The sequence below is a fragment of the Cololabis saira genome, chromosome 15, assembly GCF_033807715.1.
Source record: "Cololabis saira isolate AMF1-May2022 chromosome 15, fColSai1.1, whole genome shotgun sequence".
Classification (NCBI taxonomy): Eukaryota; Metazoa; Chordata; class Actinopteri; order Beloniformes; family Belonidae; genus Cololabis; species Cololabis saira.
In genome coordinates, this window is record NC_084601.1 from 5,438,549 (window position 1) to 5,456,909 (window position 18,361).

The window sequence follows — 18,361 nt, forward strand, 5'->3', positions numbered from 1 at the left end:
CGCCGCACATTTTCAATGGGAGACAGGTCTGGACTGCAAGCGGGCCAGGGGAGAACCTGGACTCTTTTACTTCCAACTACGCTGTTGTAACATGTGCAGAATGTGGCTTGGCATTGTCTTGCTGAAATAAGCAGTGGCGTCCATGAAAAAGACGTGGCTTGGATGGCAGCATATGTTGCTCCAAAATCTGTCTGTACTTTTCAGCATTTATGTTCCTTCACAGAAATGTAAGTCCCCCATGCCCTGGGAACTAATGCACCCCCATACCATCACAGACGCTTTTGAACTTTGCGTTGATTAGGCCTGTGTTGAAAAAAATCGATTCTCCGATTTTAAATCGATTTTCATATTAATTCCTAAAAATCGATTCATATGTCTAAAGATCGATTTAAAAACAAAATTTAAAAAAAAATTTTTTTTCAACATTACAACTTTTGGTACTTTTTTGTTTATCCCCAAAAAAGGAATATTTTGTTGGACACGAGAATAACTGGTTCCATGTTTTTGCCTTTAAATATGTTTAAAGGTATGAAAACATTAAAGTTTTCAGTTATAATTGCATAAATTGTCTATATTTCTTTGCTTTATATACTGTCTTGGGGTTACATTTGCACAAATGTTACTTACCAAATTCTCATAAATGCGGAAAAAATAAAAGCGATTTCTTTCGTCCTCTGTTTCCTCCCTGGATCTGTTTGGCAATTCTGCCCCACGATGTTTCTGAAAGCAGTTCTATCAGCATTCTGGGAGCTGATTGGTCCTTACAGCATCATTAGCTGCAATACTTGCTGTTAAACCTCAATATAATACTAGTATTAATATGTTGCATAACTACACAGTCATATAATTCATGCAACAGCTCAAAAAACAGTTTTATTAACAGTAACCCAAATCAATATCGGATCGAATTGGATCGAATCAAATCCTGATAATCGATTCTGAATCTTAAGAATCGGAATCGAATCGATTCTTGATATTTGAATCGATCCCCAGCCCTAGCATTGATAACAGTCCAGATGGTTCCGCCTCCTCTTTGGTCCGGAGGACACGACGTCCAGTGTTTCCAAAAACAATGTGAAAAGTGGACTCATCAGACCACAAAACACTTTTCCATTGTGCATCAGTCCATTTTACATGAGCTCGGGCCCAGATAACCCGGCGGCGTTTCTGGATGTTGTTCATAAACGGCTTTTGCTTTGCATGGTAGAGTTTTAACCCGCACTTACTGATGTAGAGATGAACTGTATTTACTGACAGTGGTTTTCTGAAGTTTTCCTGAGCCCATTTGGTGATATCCTTTACACACTCATGACGGTTTTTAAGGCAGTGCCGTCTGAGGGATCGAAGGTCACGGTCATTCAGTCTTGGTTTCCGGCCGTGGCACTTACATGCAGTGATCTCACCTGATTCTCTGAACCTTTGGATGATATTATGGACCGTAGATGTTGAAATCCACAAATTCCTTGCAATTTTTCTCTGAGAAACGTTGCTCTTAAACTGTGACCCTCACCCCATCCTTGCTTGTGAATGACTGAGCATGTTTGGGGAGGCTCCTTTTATACCCAATCATTGTTCCCACCTGTTCCCAATTAGCCTGATCACACGTGGGATGTTCCAAATAGATGTTTGACGAGCTTTTCTCAGCTTTCTCAGGATTTTTTGCCACCTTTCCCAGATTCTACTGGACGTGTTGCAGCCATGAAATTCTAAGTTAATTATTATTTGGCAAAAAACAGTTAAGTTTATTAGTTTGAACATTAAATATGTTGTCTTTGTAGTGTATTCAATTGAATATAGGTCGGGAAGGATTTTCGAAATAGTTGTATTTTGTTTTTATTTACATTTTACGCAATTTCCCAACTTCAACCGAATCCGGTTTGTAATTTCTGTGTTGCAAAGACACATGTTCTTTCACAGCAGATAAAGACAAAATACACGATCATGGTACATGTGCTGAAAAATACACTTTTTTTCACCAGTTTAAAATGATGTGATCTGAAGGACATCAGAGCCACATCAAGTCTGGTTACTTATCAAAAGAAACGGTAATGCTACAGTATTATGAAGTAAGAATTACCATCAGCACTCACCTGGGTTTTTCATGGCTGGGTTAAAACTGTTGAAGAAAGACCCTATTTTACCCATGTCAACTCTCTCTGCAGCAGCTGGAGGGGCGGCTGCAGGGGCGGCTGCACGGATGGCTGCAGGGATAACTGAAGGGATGGCTGCACGGATGCCTGCAGGAGCGGCTGCAGGAGCGGCTGCAGGAGCGGCTGCACGGATACCTGCAGGGATGACTGCAGGGATGGCTGCAGGAGCAGCTGCAGGAGCAGCTGCACGGATGACTGCAGGGGCGGCCTCATGGAGGGCTGCACGGATGGCTGCAGGGATGACGGCAGGGGCGGTGACCTGAGATGGCTTTGCCACTTCTGAAGGTTCACTTGTAGCAGGGTTTGGAGTGGACAGCTTCGGGATGGGGACTGGTTCAATCTGCTCCTGAACTGAAGTGAGAGTTATGGGATCAAAAAGGTGATTCATTTGAACGGTGTGGGCAGTACAGTTCTGCAAAAGCAAAACTGTTGTAAAAAATGCTTAAAGCAAAAAAATCACTCGCTACCGGATAACATTCAGAAATTATTTATTGGGAGGGAAGGGGGTTATAATTTAAGGGGAAACCTTAACTTCAAATCTTTATTTGTGCGTACAACAAAAAGAAGTTTTTGTGTATCAGTTTGTGGAATCAAACTGTGGAATGATTTGAATTTGGAGTTAAGAATGTACAAACATAAAACAATTTAAGAAGAAATATAAAGACAGTTTATTTGAGGTATAAAAGTGAAGACTGTGTTTAAAGATCAGCAGCTGTGTGTGTTCTGGTATTTAGTCATGCTGTCTTTGTATGTTTGTATAGATATACGTATCATATTTATATCATAGTTATATTATATTTATGATAGAGCTCACATTTGGTATTAAACAGGTTATTTTTGTAAAAATGATATATATTTATTTATACAAATTAGTGTATAGTATAAAACGTAAATACAGGCATATAATTTATGTTTAGTTGTGGAAAGGGGGTGGGATTAAATACGTTTATACTTCCTCCCACTCCTTTTCGAACATGTAACTGAAATATTTGTTTTGATGTGGGTTTTTTTTTCTTTATGTGGTGGAATGCCCACCTGGATTGGTTTCTCTTATATTTTTTTCTTGTTTATTTTTTTATACATGTTCGAAATAAATAAAAACGAACAAACAAAACCACAAAACTAAAATATCTTCCCAATTCCCCATAAAAGCAAAACAAAAACGGCTTACCTATGATGCCCACACTGTCCATTTCCTCGTCAGAGAGCTCCATGTCCTCTACCTCGCGATTGTCATTGTTCCCGAGGATCTCTGTGTGTTTGGGGGATCCGCCCGGAGAGGAGAGGGGGCTCGGGGCTGGTGGTTCTGCTTCATCATCCATAGCAGAACCATCCAGATCTGGATCAGGGTGAGCCAACTCAAGGCCGTGGAAAGGAGACTCTGAGCCCGTGGGAGACGGTGCGTCTGCAGAGGGAGAGGGGATGGGAGACTCGTCCAGGTCTGGCAACGTGGCCTTCAGGTTATCCAGCTTCCGCTTGAGGTGGGACACCCGGTTAGCAAATGTTTGGTAGGCCTTAACAGGGGAACAAAAGTGATGGATTTCAATAAATAGATGAAAATAAGGACACTTTATTTTAAAAACATGAAACTGATTTTTGCATTTAAATGTGTTTTCCACATGATATCTGATGTGTATATTACACAACCACATTTTCCTAAAACTTGTTGATACTACAAAATATGAATAAAAAACAACTTTAAAGCCAAATATTCAGAGCCAAATACAAAAGAGACATCAAAGAATTAAAACATGTGGGTCAATGATGAATAAGGATTTAACAGGTCAATTTTAAAATAATAAAAAGAATATATTGCAATAGTTTCAAACATTTAGAATGTTGTGTACACATAAATTCATATTAAAATTTTAAATTAAGTGATTTCAGAGTTTTTTGTCAAGATAAATTGGCACTAGCCTTAAAAAAGGTCGTGGTGCAACCATGATTCAAATTAAAATACATTAATTTCCTTAAAATCTTGACATCTTTTTTTTTTTTTTACAAGTTTTCAATATTATCCAAAAATGGTTGTTTTTTTTAATGGTCGCGCCACATGATATTTCATAAAATGGACATCAGTCAAACTTTGTTTGTATATTATGATGGAAATATAAATACAAATGTGTTGCAATCTTACACACTACAAGACATTTGGGAAATCATGTCAGACTGGGCAGAAGATTGATTTAAAGTTTTCAAAACAAGAGTCATGGTCGGACGGTCGCACCACATGACATTATGACGCTTAAAACAACAACAAAATCCCAAATAACTAGTATTTTTTGTAAAATTCAAGTGAGTCCAAACGTGGAACAGGTAGTTCATATATCTGGTATTTTTTTTATCCATTTAAACCTTTTTAGAATTGAAAATAAATCAGTTTTTCAGAAAATATAGGCATCACGTCATTGACCCATGTACATTCTTAGGGCTTTCACATAGAGGGCACACAGCGGCGGTCGCCGTCGGCTTTCCCATTCATTGTGTATGTGCTGCCGCCGCGCAAGGGTGCAAGGCTTCGCCGCCGAGCTCGGCGGGGGGCAAGACGGCGCAGGCTGCCGCTGGGAATTGAACATTTTTTAATTTCACCGTGCGCCCTGGGACGGCATCTCGGCGGTGTCCAATAGGAGAGAAGGTGGTGGACGGTGAAAAAAAACTTGCAGCTTGTAGATCAGAGACGATCAAGATGGAGGAAAGAATGATCTTGGCTGTGAGTCTATGAGGAGCTCTGGGATACGAGACTGCAGGCCTATCGGGACATCAATATAAATTGACGAAAGTGGAGAGAAATCTCCCAGAATTTGGACATACCTGGTGTGTTTAAAAGTGGTATAAATGTGATATTCTTTTGCTCTTTTAACAATAAAATATAGCATTTCCATGCCTCATATCAGGATCAATTGAATCATTTATCAATATATGGTTATGAAAAGACCACGCGTCAATACTTTTCTAAACTGAAGCACTACATGTCCTCTCAGTATAAAAATCTAGATGACTGACATGAGCTAAAAAGCAACAACATAGTTCAGAAAGGTTTTTTAATAAAATATGTTTTTAACTATTTACAGTGGATGACGTGAAGAAAAAATGGAAAAACTTGAGGGACAGATATATAAAGGAGAGGAAAGGAGGCCAGGCGTTCAGTTGCAGTGATGGGCTGCCCCAAGTCTGGCCCTCGGCAGGAGGGTCCCCCCTCATGATCCAGGTCCTGCTCAAGGTTTCTTCCCTCCTAAAGGGGAGTTTTTCTTGCCACTGTTTGGCTTAAGGTTTTTTTCCCACTAGGGGAGTTTTCACCTGCCATTGTTTATGTAATAATTGCTCGAGGGTTTATGTTCTGGGTTTCTGGAAAGCGTCTAAAGACAACATCTGTTGTATTAGACGCTATACAAATAAAATTGAATTGAAGTTGGTTGATCCTGCTGAGGCTCCAACTCTCCCCAACAGGCTGGCAAACTGCTCCCTGTTCAGCCTGAAGTAGACCTGGCCATCGTGGAGCTGGAGCTCCAACGAGCCTGTATTCCCCCAAATCCTGTCTTCATGAGGATTTCATGGACCCTCCTTGCTGCTGCTGCTCGTCTCCTCCTCAGAAGAAGAACTAAAGCCAAGGCTTTTCTTTGAAGCAGGGACAGATACATGTTTCAAACCGAGCTGTAGCTACTGTACGTCCAAACGAGTGGGAAAACGGCGCCAGACCGGAAAAACTTTTTCGGTCGCCAAGCGACTTCCAACAAATACAGAACCGTCTCAGAAAATTTGAATATTGTGATTTTCTTTAATGCAATTACCGTATTTTCGCGACCATAAGGCGCAACTTTTTTTTTTTTTTTTTTAAATGTGCCGGGCGCCTTAAGAAACGGTGCGCCGTGTCTATTACCTGAATTACGGTAATGTCAGGTCGGCCACCATGAGAACGGTAAAGGGAGAAGGGGGCGGGTGAAGCTGAATGAGACCATCCACTGAGCTGTTTAATGCGAAACAGATGATGAAGACTTTTAAGGATTTGCTTGATGTGTAAAGTGAAATAAAATACAATCAAACTAAGTTTTGCTCCCGCTCTATTTAAATAAGCACACTTGTGTGTGAGTGTTCTGCAGCGCGCGTGTGTTTTGCATGTCGGAACCGATCGCACCTGCCGTGGGTTTGCGGGTCCGATCGCCGCATCCCCGCTGCAGATCCGGCTGAAATGCCGGTGCTCTTTCCCCGGGAGCCCCTACTACCAGTCCATGTGGGCTGCTCCGGTCCCGGTCGGTCGGAACCGGTCACTTTCCCCGGTTAAAGCAGCGGCTGCAGCAGCGCGGTGATGGTCGCTGCTGCAGCCGACTTCCTGGTTCCCCAAGCGGGTCCGATCGACTTGGTTCCCGGCCGCTTTAAGAGCAGAGATTTCTGGGGTCTGTCTCAGGTCTGATCAGCTTCACCCTCCGAGATTTGCAGCCAAATCTGTCGGTTACAAACCCGGTACCGGATCCCGACATGCGCGTGTGTGTATTCGCGGCGCGACACACAGATTCTCATGTATGTGGTGCTTGGCTGGCGCAGCTGATGGACAGAAACCTATGGTGATTTTTAAAAGAAAAACTTTGCATAAGACGTTTCCAGCCGGAGTCATTATAAGGGTGAATGAAAAGAGGGGGACAGGAGACAGGTCTGGAAATTTGGACTGGCGCAGCTGAATTAACGGAGCTCCTGTCGGATACAAACCCCGGTACCGGCTCCCCGACAGCGCGTGTGTGTGAGCGGGTCCAGCGCGAGGGTCCCGGGACGCGGGATGCGGGACCCGGTCCAGCGCGAGGGAGCAGACGGGGAGCGGGACCCGGGACCGCCGCGGTCGGGATTTTTAAAAGAAAAGCGTTCCCTAAAGAGACTTTTCCAGCCAGAGTGAAATGAAAAGGGCTGGATGGATGAGGAGATGATCAGTGGCTGAGACAGGTTTGTGCAGCAACCCGGTGGTTTTTTTAAATTATTTAATGCAGAAACAGAATATGAACCTTTGAAGGGTTTGATTGATGTGAAAAGTGAAATAAAATATCAAACTAAGTTTTGCTTCTGCTGTATTTTTAGCGCTTGTGTGTTTTGCAACACGTGTGTGTGCAGCTCCGTCTACAGAGACGGCGCCTTTTGGGTCGGTGCGCCGTATGTGTGTTTTAAAACCAAAAATGACACACAAAACTGAGGGTGCGCCTTTCCACACAGTGCGCCATATGGTCGCGAAAATACGGTACAAAAACATCATATATTCTGGATTCATTACAAATCAACTGAAATATTGCAAGCCTTTTATTATTTTAATATTGCTGATCATGGCTTACAGGTTAAGAAAACTCAAATATCTTATCTCAAAAAATTAGAATATTCTGGGAATCTTAATCTTAAACTGTAAGCCATAATCAGCAATATTAAAATAATAAAAGGCTTGCAATATTTCATATGATTTGTAATGAATCCAGAATGTATGACATTTTAGTTTTTTTTTTTTTTTTTTTTTTTTAAAATTGCATTACAGAAAATAAATAACTTTATCACAATATTCTAATTTTCTGAGACAGTTCTGTATGTACGCAATGCGCGCGCTGCCCTGCCCCGAGTCTGCCCGGAGTCTGCGCCCACCCTGGCGGTGTGCGCGGCGCAAACCACGTTCTACGTGAAAGCCCCTTTACTCTTTTCTGAACAATATTTGCTCGCTCACTGCAAACCATAAATATTACAACTGAAGTTAAAAGTTTGGAGAGGAATATGTTGAAATCTTTTCCCATTCTCGCTGGATTTAGCATTTCGGTCATCTTTTACGGTATATCTTTCACAAACACAACCTTTTCATTTGGGTCTACAGGTATACACAAAGCTCTGATCGGAGTTCTGCCTTTAAGGGGTACACATAATGACTCCCAACTAAGAAAAAAAACACAAGTAGGTTGACCGTAAAATCAGCAAGTGCCAGTGATTAATGATGCAAAGACATGCCCTTACTCACATTTGCAACGATCTTGACCTCCTTGTACTGCATCTCGTAGAAGATATCTGCATTGCTCAGCGCCTCCATGACCGGAGGACCGACCTTGCTTTCTTTCTCATAGAACTTCACAAACTCCTGTAGCTGTGCACTTCCCTCTTCAAAGTCCTTGGAAAACTTCTTTCCACCTGCTTTATCTGCAAGAACCAAACATGGGAAGATGAATTTTGAGATGATGTGGAAAAAGAGAAAGAAAGGGAGCAAATACTACGCTAAACTGAAGAGAGATACAGCGTTACACGGTTTTTATTGAAAAATAAACGTGGGCACAGGGCTGGGCGATATATCGAGATTTTAATATATATCGATATATTTTTAAACACGATATGGTACGAGACAATATCGTTTATATCGATAAAGCTTATTTTGTGACACATTGACTGTACATCAACGCTGAACCCTCGCGCTGGCAGAAAAGTACCTTTGTGTGCTGAAACCTGACAGTGTTGACAGGTTAGTTTTCCTGGCACAAAATCTGTAAAATGTACAGTAGTTGACTTGTTGTAATTATTTGAGATTTGCTCAAAGAGATGCAATATCTGTTTACATGTTTTATTTGAGATTTGCACAACTGTCAGTGGAAAAGTCTGCCTGTTACTGTCTACATTGTATTAATTGCACAGTGTTTTTTAATTTAATTGTTATGCAGGAAAAGGATATTTGTTTTATTTTATTCAAGAAGCATTTTTATTAGGGATGTCCGATATTGGCTTTTTTGCCGATATCCGATATGCCGATATTGTCCAACTCTCAATTTTCGATTCCGATATTATCCGATACCGATACCGATGTCGAATCAATGTGGGTTATTTTTCCTCCAAACTCATTTTAGGTAACAACATCACATATCTCCACCACAACATGCTTAATTTTATTGTGATGCCCCACTGGATGCATTCTCGAATGCAACAAGGCTTTCCAAATGTTAACATCTATGCAAAATAAGAAAGATAGGACCATACAGCAGCATTTGGGTGTTGTAATTCAAGCATTATTTTATCGGCGTTATTATAGGCAAAAATATCCGATACCGATATTACATTTTTATGCTACTATCGGGCCGATAATATCTGTGGGCCGATCTTATCGGACATCCCTAATTTTTATTCTATATATGCAGGCAGTTTATTTTTATTTCATTTGTTTTATACATTTTGATATTGTGCAGACCTCTGTTAATAAAGGAACCTGTGTGACATTTGGCACGAGGCTTTGTATTAAAACTGACTGTTTTTTTAAGGATTTGCCTCAGAAAAAAATGAAGCTAACAGAGATGCTATGCTATAATGCTTTGGGGGAAACCCCAATTATGTCACAGAAAAAAATATCGATATATATTGTGTATCGCCATTCAGCTAGAAAATATCGAGATATGACTTTTGGTCCATATCGCCCAGCCCTACGTGGGCACAAATAATATTAAATTAACCTTTAAATAAGCCACTACTTTATGAAAGAGCTCACAGTACTGACCCTGAAAGATCACACTAGTGCACAGTAAACTGCTATGTTTTTCAAGTATTTGCATGTTCGTCACCTGAAGTTTGACACTTAAATCCTGCAGCACATGTAGGAACTTCAAAGCTACATGAGGAATGCACCAGTCAAATAAATCCTGTGTAAAGTTCTCGACTGTGCGAAGGCTCGGTACACCCTGCTCGTCACCGCTGTGTCATTCTTCTGTACTTTGTAGGTTTTAGAGGCCAACAGAAACAACTTCTATTTCACCAATGTTTAAAGGTTTGTCTTTCATAACAGCTTCTGGTGCTACACTATTGATGCATTCAAGTACAAAAAAGGGAAAAGAAAATACAAAACACAATTTAAAACTACTTATGCTTCACTACAATGCAGACCGGTACATACAACTATTTCTAGCCCACAGCTGTTGCAGAATGACCTTCTACAATGACTCTTTGAAGTGACTGTGAAACTGACTGACTGTCATCCCAACTTCAAATCTAATTTGGCTTTAAGAATTAATAACAAAATTATCAAATCAAGACTGAATCAAATAGAAACATCAGATAGTGTACCGTCACATAAGGACAAGTTAATTTTCGTCTAAAGTTATGAGAACTACATATTTGCAGATTATAGCCTGCCATTATTAGTGGCAGCCGTGGGAGAGTGGGTGGAGTGGACGACCCTGGAACCCGACGGTCACCAGAACGATCCCCAGTTCTGCCACCGGCCCAGCCCCTAACGGGCCACAGGCCCAGGTTCTCATAGTCCTAACCCTGGGTAAATGGGGAGGGTTGTGTCAGGAAACGCTTCTGACATCAAATCTGTGGCAGTTCAATATGTGGAACACAATCATCTCTTGTGGTGATGTGAGTGTTTGCTTGTTTTTTTCTCTTCATTTTGCCTTTCAGAGCTGCTCCTTGAGACCAGGACATTTGTACAAAAGAGATTCTTGATCCCAATTCTCAAATGAGTTAAATGAGTAAGTATTTGAGCAAAAAGGTCAAAGTTTACCACTATTTACAACAAATGCCATATGATTTGAAGGTAAACTTGGTTGAGAAGTTGTTTTTATTACAGGACTGTCTCAGAAAATTAGAATATTGTGATAAAGTTCTTTATTTTCTGTAATGCAATTAAAAAAAACAAAAATGTCATACATTCTGGATTCATTAATAATAATAATAATAATACATTTATAATGCACTTTCCATTCTGTGAATCTCAAAGTGCTACAAGAAAAAGGTAAAAAAAAAAAGTAATAAGATTTTAAAAAAAAATTATAATAATAAATAAAAAAATACATTTGGCAGATCATTGATCATAGCTGGCGTATGTTTTGCTGAAAAGGTGGTTACAAATCAACTGAGATATTGCAAGCCTTTTATTATTTTAATATTGCTGATTATGGCTTACAGTTTAAGATTAAGATTCCCAGAATATTCTAATTTTTTGAGATAGGATATTTGAGTTTTCTTAAGCTGTAAGCCATGATCAGCAATATTAAAATAATAAAAGGCTTGCAATATTTCAGTTGATTTGTAATGAATCCAGAATGTATGACATTTTTGTTTTTGTAATTGCATTACAGAAAATCACAATATTCTAATTTTCTGACACAGTCCTGTATACACGTCAAAAACTTAATCGTTCACTGGGTAACGTGGTGACAGGCTTGTGCTTCCTCAAAGTATTTCACATCAGACACCAAAATATTTGCTCTAATGCCCAGAAACAAAGCATATTTTCATAAAAGCACGTCTCCTTTGAGGCAAAGACGTCTGTCGACATCAGCAGATTAGATAATACAGCAGTAAAGAGGTAGATTCATTTGGCACCTTTGAGTTTCTTGAGGGCATCTGAGCTGAAGATGTCAACCCTCATGGCAGCCAGCTGTTTTTCTCTGAGATCCACCTCCTCCAGGGACTTCTTATATTTGGCGAGTTGGTCTACGAGTGCCTGGGGCTACAACAGAGATTGAAAAAAAATTTAAAAAAAGTCAGTGATATTGTCGGATCTACACAGAGAGAGCTACAGTGTAAAATGTCAATGTTCCAGTTTATTTGGGTTGTGTTGCTTACCACAAACTCGGCAACAATCTTGGACCGCAGATACGCATTGGACTCAACAGGAGCTTGAATAGATAAAAATAAAAAATTAACCAATGTTAAGCGAGCCACATTTAAATTTGCAACATTTAGTATTTTGCATACAGAAGCTAAACACTAGGGCTGAAATGACTCCTCAAATAATTCGAGTAATTCGATTACAAAAAATGATCGAGGAATTTTCTCTGCCCCGAGGAATCGTTTAATTTTGCAGCTCAAAGCAGGTGTTTCGCCCGGACTACATTTAATGTGGCACAACGCGCTGACGCCGCGCACGTTAAAGGAAGAAGAAAGAGGCGGCGGATATGTTTGGTTTTTGTAACATCATGCTCAGGCAATGAGTCTGCAATGGCTCAGACGGGAGACACATGTAGCTCAGTGCTTAACTTTTATTTTCAATCCACGCCATATTATTCTGGTCCGTTCTCCTATATGTTCCCCCTCTAACCCGGTACATACATAGGTTCCTCTAAACATCTGTTCCCGCTACAGTTTTAACTAAAAGAAAAGGCAGAAAATGTCAGAAAAATAAAAACGTAATAAAGCTAACTGGGTAGTTTTCAATTTTATCTCTGTAGTCATTCATGGATAAAACAAGCAGCACTGGTGCCTAATGTGCTCCAATACAGCAGGAATCAGAATGTTATTATGAACACTGCCAAAACTCAAAATCTTATACTTTAACTTGAAACTTAACTAGAACTTTAAATGTGCTTGACACAAATGAAAGTTCAATTGAAACACGTGGGAAAAACACCTAACCTTTTAAGTGATGTGTGTTATCAGGTTTAATGGCATTTTTAGGTTAGAAATAAGAACATTTCTTGGTAAGATCCTTAGTTTTTTGAGTGGAGTCAGTGAATTTGGTCAACTGGTGTAAGTTCAGGGTTTTTAAATGCACAGCCATGAACCTACTGGATTATATAATTTAGTCTTAGTGATGTCAATTAACATCTAACATCTTATGTATATTTATAATTGCTGTTTAACTAAACAAAAATATGTTTTACCTGATTACTCGATTAATCGATGGAATTTTCAGTAGAATACTAGATTACTAAAATATTCGATAGCTGCAGCCCTATTAAACACAAATGCCAAATATTTCAAAACAAATGGAGACTAACTGGTAAAAGAGCTACACACTGCAACTAATGATGCCAAGATGACTATTGAAGAGGTGTACAAACAAAAAAAGAAATGACAAACATGCTTACTTTTTTGTTCCACTGGAGGGGAATCCTCTTTGACCAAGATACCCCTAAGTTCAGTAATAAGTACTCCTGAATACACATCCCTCTCCTCCCAGATGGACAGAATCCTCTCCACTGATTTAACCACCTTCGGGTCGCTCTCGTGGCTGTAAATAAAGAGAGGGAACAGCAAAATAAACATATAAGTGCACTAGAGATGTGTGTTCTTAACGCGAGACACGTTCATGAATAAAACCACACATCTTCAATCTACTTACTTAACCAGCAAGATGGCGTCAGGAAGGACATCAGCAAACGCTGTGCGGTAAAAAATGGCATTTTTCCGTTTGCAGTTCTGAATGATGTCGTTGGCGAGGTACAGCAGGTTGAGCCGGTGCGAGGGATCAGCTGGACGGGAAAGGAAAGAACCATTAGGGAGGACAGATAACCCGGAGTCAGGACACAATTAAACTTTTCTCTTTGGATAGTTTGTCAAATATTTTCTGGTATTACCGGTACTAGAATTTAAAAAAGGCACCAGCTAGTAAATAAAATGTGTCCATCGCCAATATTTTCTTTATGACATACTGATTTATTCCTACTGACCAGCAGAGTTTACTCTATTCCAAAGAAAGCTTGCTAGAGCCTTTAAGGATTACGTGGACCAGCAGACATTACGTGGACATTTAAGTGTGTGGCCTCTTGGAGACAACAGAAACATACATGTTTAAAAACATTCAAAAACCTACTTTAGACTGTTTTCAGTCAAACAACATTGAAGCTACAGGACTGTCTCAGAAAATGTGTTCTTTATTTTCTGTAATGCAATTAAAAAAAAACAAAAATGTCATACATTCTGGATTAATTACAAATAAACTGAAATATTGCAAGCCTTTTATTATTTTAATATTGCTGATTATGGTTTACAGTTTAAGATTAAGATTCCCAGAATATTCAAATTTTTGGAGATAGGATATTCGAGCTGTAAGCCATGATCAGCAATATTAAAATAACAAAAGGCTTGCAATATTTCAGTTGATTTGTAATGAATCCAGAATGTATGACATTTTTGCATTACAGAAAATAAAAAGGACTTTATCACAATATTCAAATTTTCTGAGACAGTCCTGTATATCTCACCACAGCGCGCTTTTATAGTCACAAAAAGTAACAACCTACGCTGACCTTGACACAAAAGTACATAGCGTTCCCCATATTCAGCTATCAATGTGAAAAACATAAAAACATTTTGTAATATCAACCAGTGATATTTAATGTGCTGCTCAGCGGATCACAAGGACAGTTAATCATATTATTAAAAGACATGTAAAACAGCTATACTATAAACAAGAGGGCAATTTGGAAACACAGAAGCGCTAAACCTGCTCAGAAATACAAACATCTGAGCCGACGGCCTTGCAGCTGCTGGGAGAAACACCATGTAATTGTGCTCATGAACAAGAGTATAACACGGCAGATGGGACTGTAAGGCAACTAGAAAAATTAAAATGCATGTCAATGAGACTGCAATACAGACAATTAGTTTTTTTTTATGTCGGTTTATTTATTTTTATTTTTTTTTTAAAAAGGACATCCTGGCAGAAGAATACATTCTGTAGAAAATGGCGACTGAAAAAGAGAGAAAAAAGCTTTTAGGAGAGCAAGACAGATAAGACTGGCTGAAGGCCGTATTCTACCAGACAAGCTGGAAACTGGTCTTATAAATCCAAATAACATGCAGTTCTGGCTATCAGCTAGACTCAGCAAAAGAAAAATGAATAAGAACAGAGGAATAAAACAAAAATAGGTAAATGTAGGTTGATTGTCCAAAGTGCTAACTTTAAGCACTATTTTGCTGTGAACAGTCAGTTCTCACTCACGCTGCTTTTGTTTACATCACTATAGTCCCTAATGTAAGTTTTGAGAGCTAAACCACTTTGGGTTCTTTTAATTCTGGAATGATCTTTATGGTACAGAAACGCAGGCCCTCGTGCTCATACCTGCGTTGCGGTAAACATGTGTTTATTTGGTTGGTTAAGATTGCTGCATTGCATGTGTTGCCACAGCCGAACTTTGAACCTTATTAAGGGTCTGCAACAGACTTTCCAATGTGTCTCAATTAATTCACATTAACACTCATAAAACATGTTTCTTATTCAATATACAGTAAACAACCTACATGTAAAAAATGCTTGAAAAGATATAATCAATGGTTCAGGCAGTGGTTGTGTTGTGTGTGTACTCCAGATGTTCTCACCTCACCAGTCTGGTTACTTTGTTGGAAAAAAGTTATTATTTTAAAAGTATATTTTATGTTGTCATAAAAATTCACCAAATCAATTTCATTTTTAAAAAAGGAGGTTTTTGTATCAGTAACAACAAATACAAGAAATTGAGATATTGTTAAAGAAAAGTGACTGAAGTATTGAGCTTATCTTTTTAGCAGTATTGACCAAAAGAGATACCTTGGTCAACAAAAGCATGTCCTATAAAAATGTCTAGATAAAACAAGACATGGGAAAATAAGCTGAGAGTTAGCAAGAAAAGAAAGACTAACATAGAAAACTATTACAGTACGACAGTTCTACATTTTTCAAATCAAAGGTTTTACATACCAGGAATAAATGATGGACCGTATTTGCCTAAAACTAGATAATGACCACACAATTCACTACACACATTGCAACTTTTCTTTAATTAATCAAACTAATTTTAGGAATGTTGCATGAAAAAGTAAATGGATCCTTACTACTGGAGTCAATGTGGACTTTCTGGACAATCACAAGGGCTTAAGTGAGTACAGAAACAAACTAGATTGAGGTAAACACTAAATCCTACTAAAACAAGGATGAGCAACAACTAGACTTTGAGGCTGTTGAGGTGTTTTGATATCAGACAGACACGGATCCACTACCCGTCTGTGGTGCCATTACTCCTACTCGCTGTTGTATTATTGGAGCAGCAGATTAATACTGGAAGATTGAAGCTGAGGAAGGTTATGGCCATGACAGCAAGGAAATCTTAATCATAAGAAATAAGAGGATTAATTATGTATTTCTTCCATTTTATGCCAAGATTACTTTTAAAGCTTACTAATGATTCATAATGTACATAATCCTAAAAAGGATACCAGAACTTAGATTTGAAAAACCTATTTCTAGTTGCCTAGGCTTTCTACATAAAAAATACCACATTCCTTCACATGCCATCTGCAAGGTACAAAAGAGGAAAGCGAAAGAGCATCAACTCCATCAGTTAGTCATTTCTATCAAATAGCGGTCAACAATGTGGAAACATACCGGCATTAAAAATGTTTTACCAATCAACATTCAGAAAAGATTTGAAAAAAGAGAAAGCAAGTATAACTTAAAAGGAACAGAGATTAAAAAAAAAAAAAAACAAGATTCAGGACTAAATTGATGGAACGTTGTGTTTCTGTGAAAGGAATCAGTTTATGGAACAATCTGAACAAAGAAACCAAAGAATCCAAATCAAACATTACATTCAAAAGAACAATTAAAGCCTGTATGTTAAGTAAATATAATGAAATATGTTAGTTAAGTTTGATTGACATACCCATAGACGGCGGTAATTTTATTTTATTTTAGTTTTTTATTTACTTAGTTGTTGTTTTTTAAATTTTTAATTTATGTTATTTGTGAATTTATTTCTTGGAAAAAGGGGCAGATTAGATAATATTCTTCTTCTTTCTGCTCCCTTTTCATTCACAATTTATGAACATTTGTATTTGTATTGAATTGTTTGTTTTATTTTTGAATGAAATAAAGAATAAAATGAAAAAAAAAATGAAATTACAGACATACCAAATCATTTCTATGCACGTTAACAAAAGACGATTACTCAGACACGACCACAATGATTTCAAATTAACTCCCATCATCATGGCAAAACCAAGCATCTTACACTTCAGGACTTGCTGGTCAACAGCGGGGTGCATTCAATGCCCCTTCCATAACCTCAGACCACCTCTGAATGTGGTTGGAGTGATGATCATATCTCAATCCGCCCTCAACTGCCTCCTGGGTGTGTTTAAACCTCTACGTAGGGGGGCCCACTTCCATCAGATCACTCAGGATTGATGTTAAAAGCAGGTGTAAAATAGAGTCAGTGTAACAGTTCTGTTTGAGTTAAGCAAGGAGCCAGGACGACAACAAGCTGTGCAAATTTGCCAGGTCATTAAACATAAAGTACACAGCTATGTTCCAATAAGCTGCATGCAGGCTCTTCTGTGGTTTGAAATGATTCATTTAGGGCGACTTGTATTCCTGTCTTTTGCGAAAAGAAACCAAACCGAGATAGGTATGGTACATGTTTATAAAATCATCAAGTCATTTCCACATCAAACCAACTCAAAAAAGAAAAAGAACTGCCATAAGATACACCTTGCACCACAGAACTTTGTTGTCTGGTCTTTAATAAAAAGTGTTAAAATATTCTTAATATAGCATTTTAAAAACTGGAAAAATCCTTTCAGGCACTCCTGGCATCTTATTAAAAGACCAAAACTTTTTACCTGAATTAAATAATTCAAAAAAGGTGAATGGCTGTATTAACTAATTTAAAGCAGCACAATAGACTCTGTCATGTTAAAATATCAGTTTCAGTTTTATTTATTCTCCACATCTATCTGGGTTTCACGTAGCTGAAAGTGACAAAAATCCTTTAGCCATCCATCGTCTTCATCTCTTTATACTGCTTAAAAACTAAATTATTGCTTGGTACTGAACAACTGGCTGTGATTCTGACAATGTGTTTGTTTAAGGTAGAGCATGAGCAGGAAGCCTCAAGTGTCCCGTGGCTGTGTTGCTCAAGGGCCACTGTCCTGCCTGCTCTAGACTACATCACACTGCCAGCTCCAATCTGATGGTCACCGTTTCCAGATTAGAAGTATTTAAGATTTGTTTTTTTTTGGCAGTCTGGACAGTTAAAAATGCAGAAAATGTAATTTTTTCAAAAAGAAAAAATTTCCAACCGTATAAGGGTGTGGATTTAAACACAATTGCAATTGTATTTGCAAAGAAGAATTTCAATCTGAACAGTCTAGTTGCTGAAATAGGATTTCAAGTAGTTTTTTTGTACCATTTGCAAGGGAAACACAAACGAGACAATGTCTATCTGAGTGGCACCGGCGAGTATTCCTCTTTTAGCCCATTAGCTAAAAGTGCCAGTGACAGCAGCCCTAAAAAAAAAAAAAAAAAAAAAAAAAAAAAAAAAAAGCCACTCACATAAGCATCCTCTGTCTCTGGTGTTGTCTTGTAACGTGTTGAAAATTTCCACCACGGCTCAACAAACTCATTTGCAACTGTGACAAAGCCAGTTTCCCACCTGCCAGTTTGGTCTGTCTACATGGTAATCTAAATGTTCCGTCAGAAAGACAGGACTGTGGAATAGAAAAGAATAGAATAGATCCCCAGA

The 18,361-nt window shown here is 38.7% G+C and overlaps 1 protein-coding gene across 3 annotated transcripts in view; it reads right to left on the bottom strand.

Annotated features, from left to right (window-relative positions):
* rprd2a (regulation of nuclear pre-mRNA domain containing 2a) overlaps positions 1 to 18,361 on the bottom strand; it is a 28,243-nt gene that overhangs the window by 7,028 nt on the left and 2,854 nt on the right. For all 3 annotated transcript variants that reach the window (XR_009784182.1, XR_009784183.1, XM_061742221.1), the window contains exons 2-8: positions 13,204 to 13,333; positions 12,950 to 13,092; positions 11,706 to 11,758; positions 11,463 to 11,589; positions 8,122 to 8,297; positions 3,322 to 3,664; positions 2,091 to 2,501 (exon numbers count right to left, since the gene is read on the bottom strand). Coding sequence is in view for 1 of the 3 variants with exons in the window: in XM_061742221.1 (XP_061598205.1) it covers positions 2,091 to 2,501; positions 3,322 to 3,664; positions 8,122 to 8,297; positions 11,463 to 11,589; positions 11,706 to 11,758; positions 12,950 to 13,092; positions 13,204 to 13,333 (1,383 nt within the window). In the remaining 2 variants the exon portion in view is untranslated. The remainder of the gene's footprint in view (positions 1 to 2,090; positions 2,502 to 3,321; positions 3,665 to 8,121; positions 8,298 to 11,462; positions 11,590 to 11,705; positions 11,759 to 12,949; positions 13,093 to 13,203; positions 13,334 to 18,361) is intronic.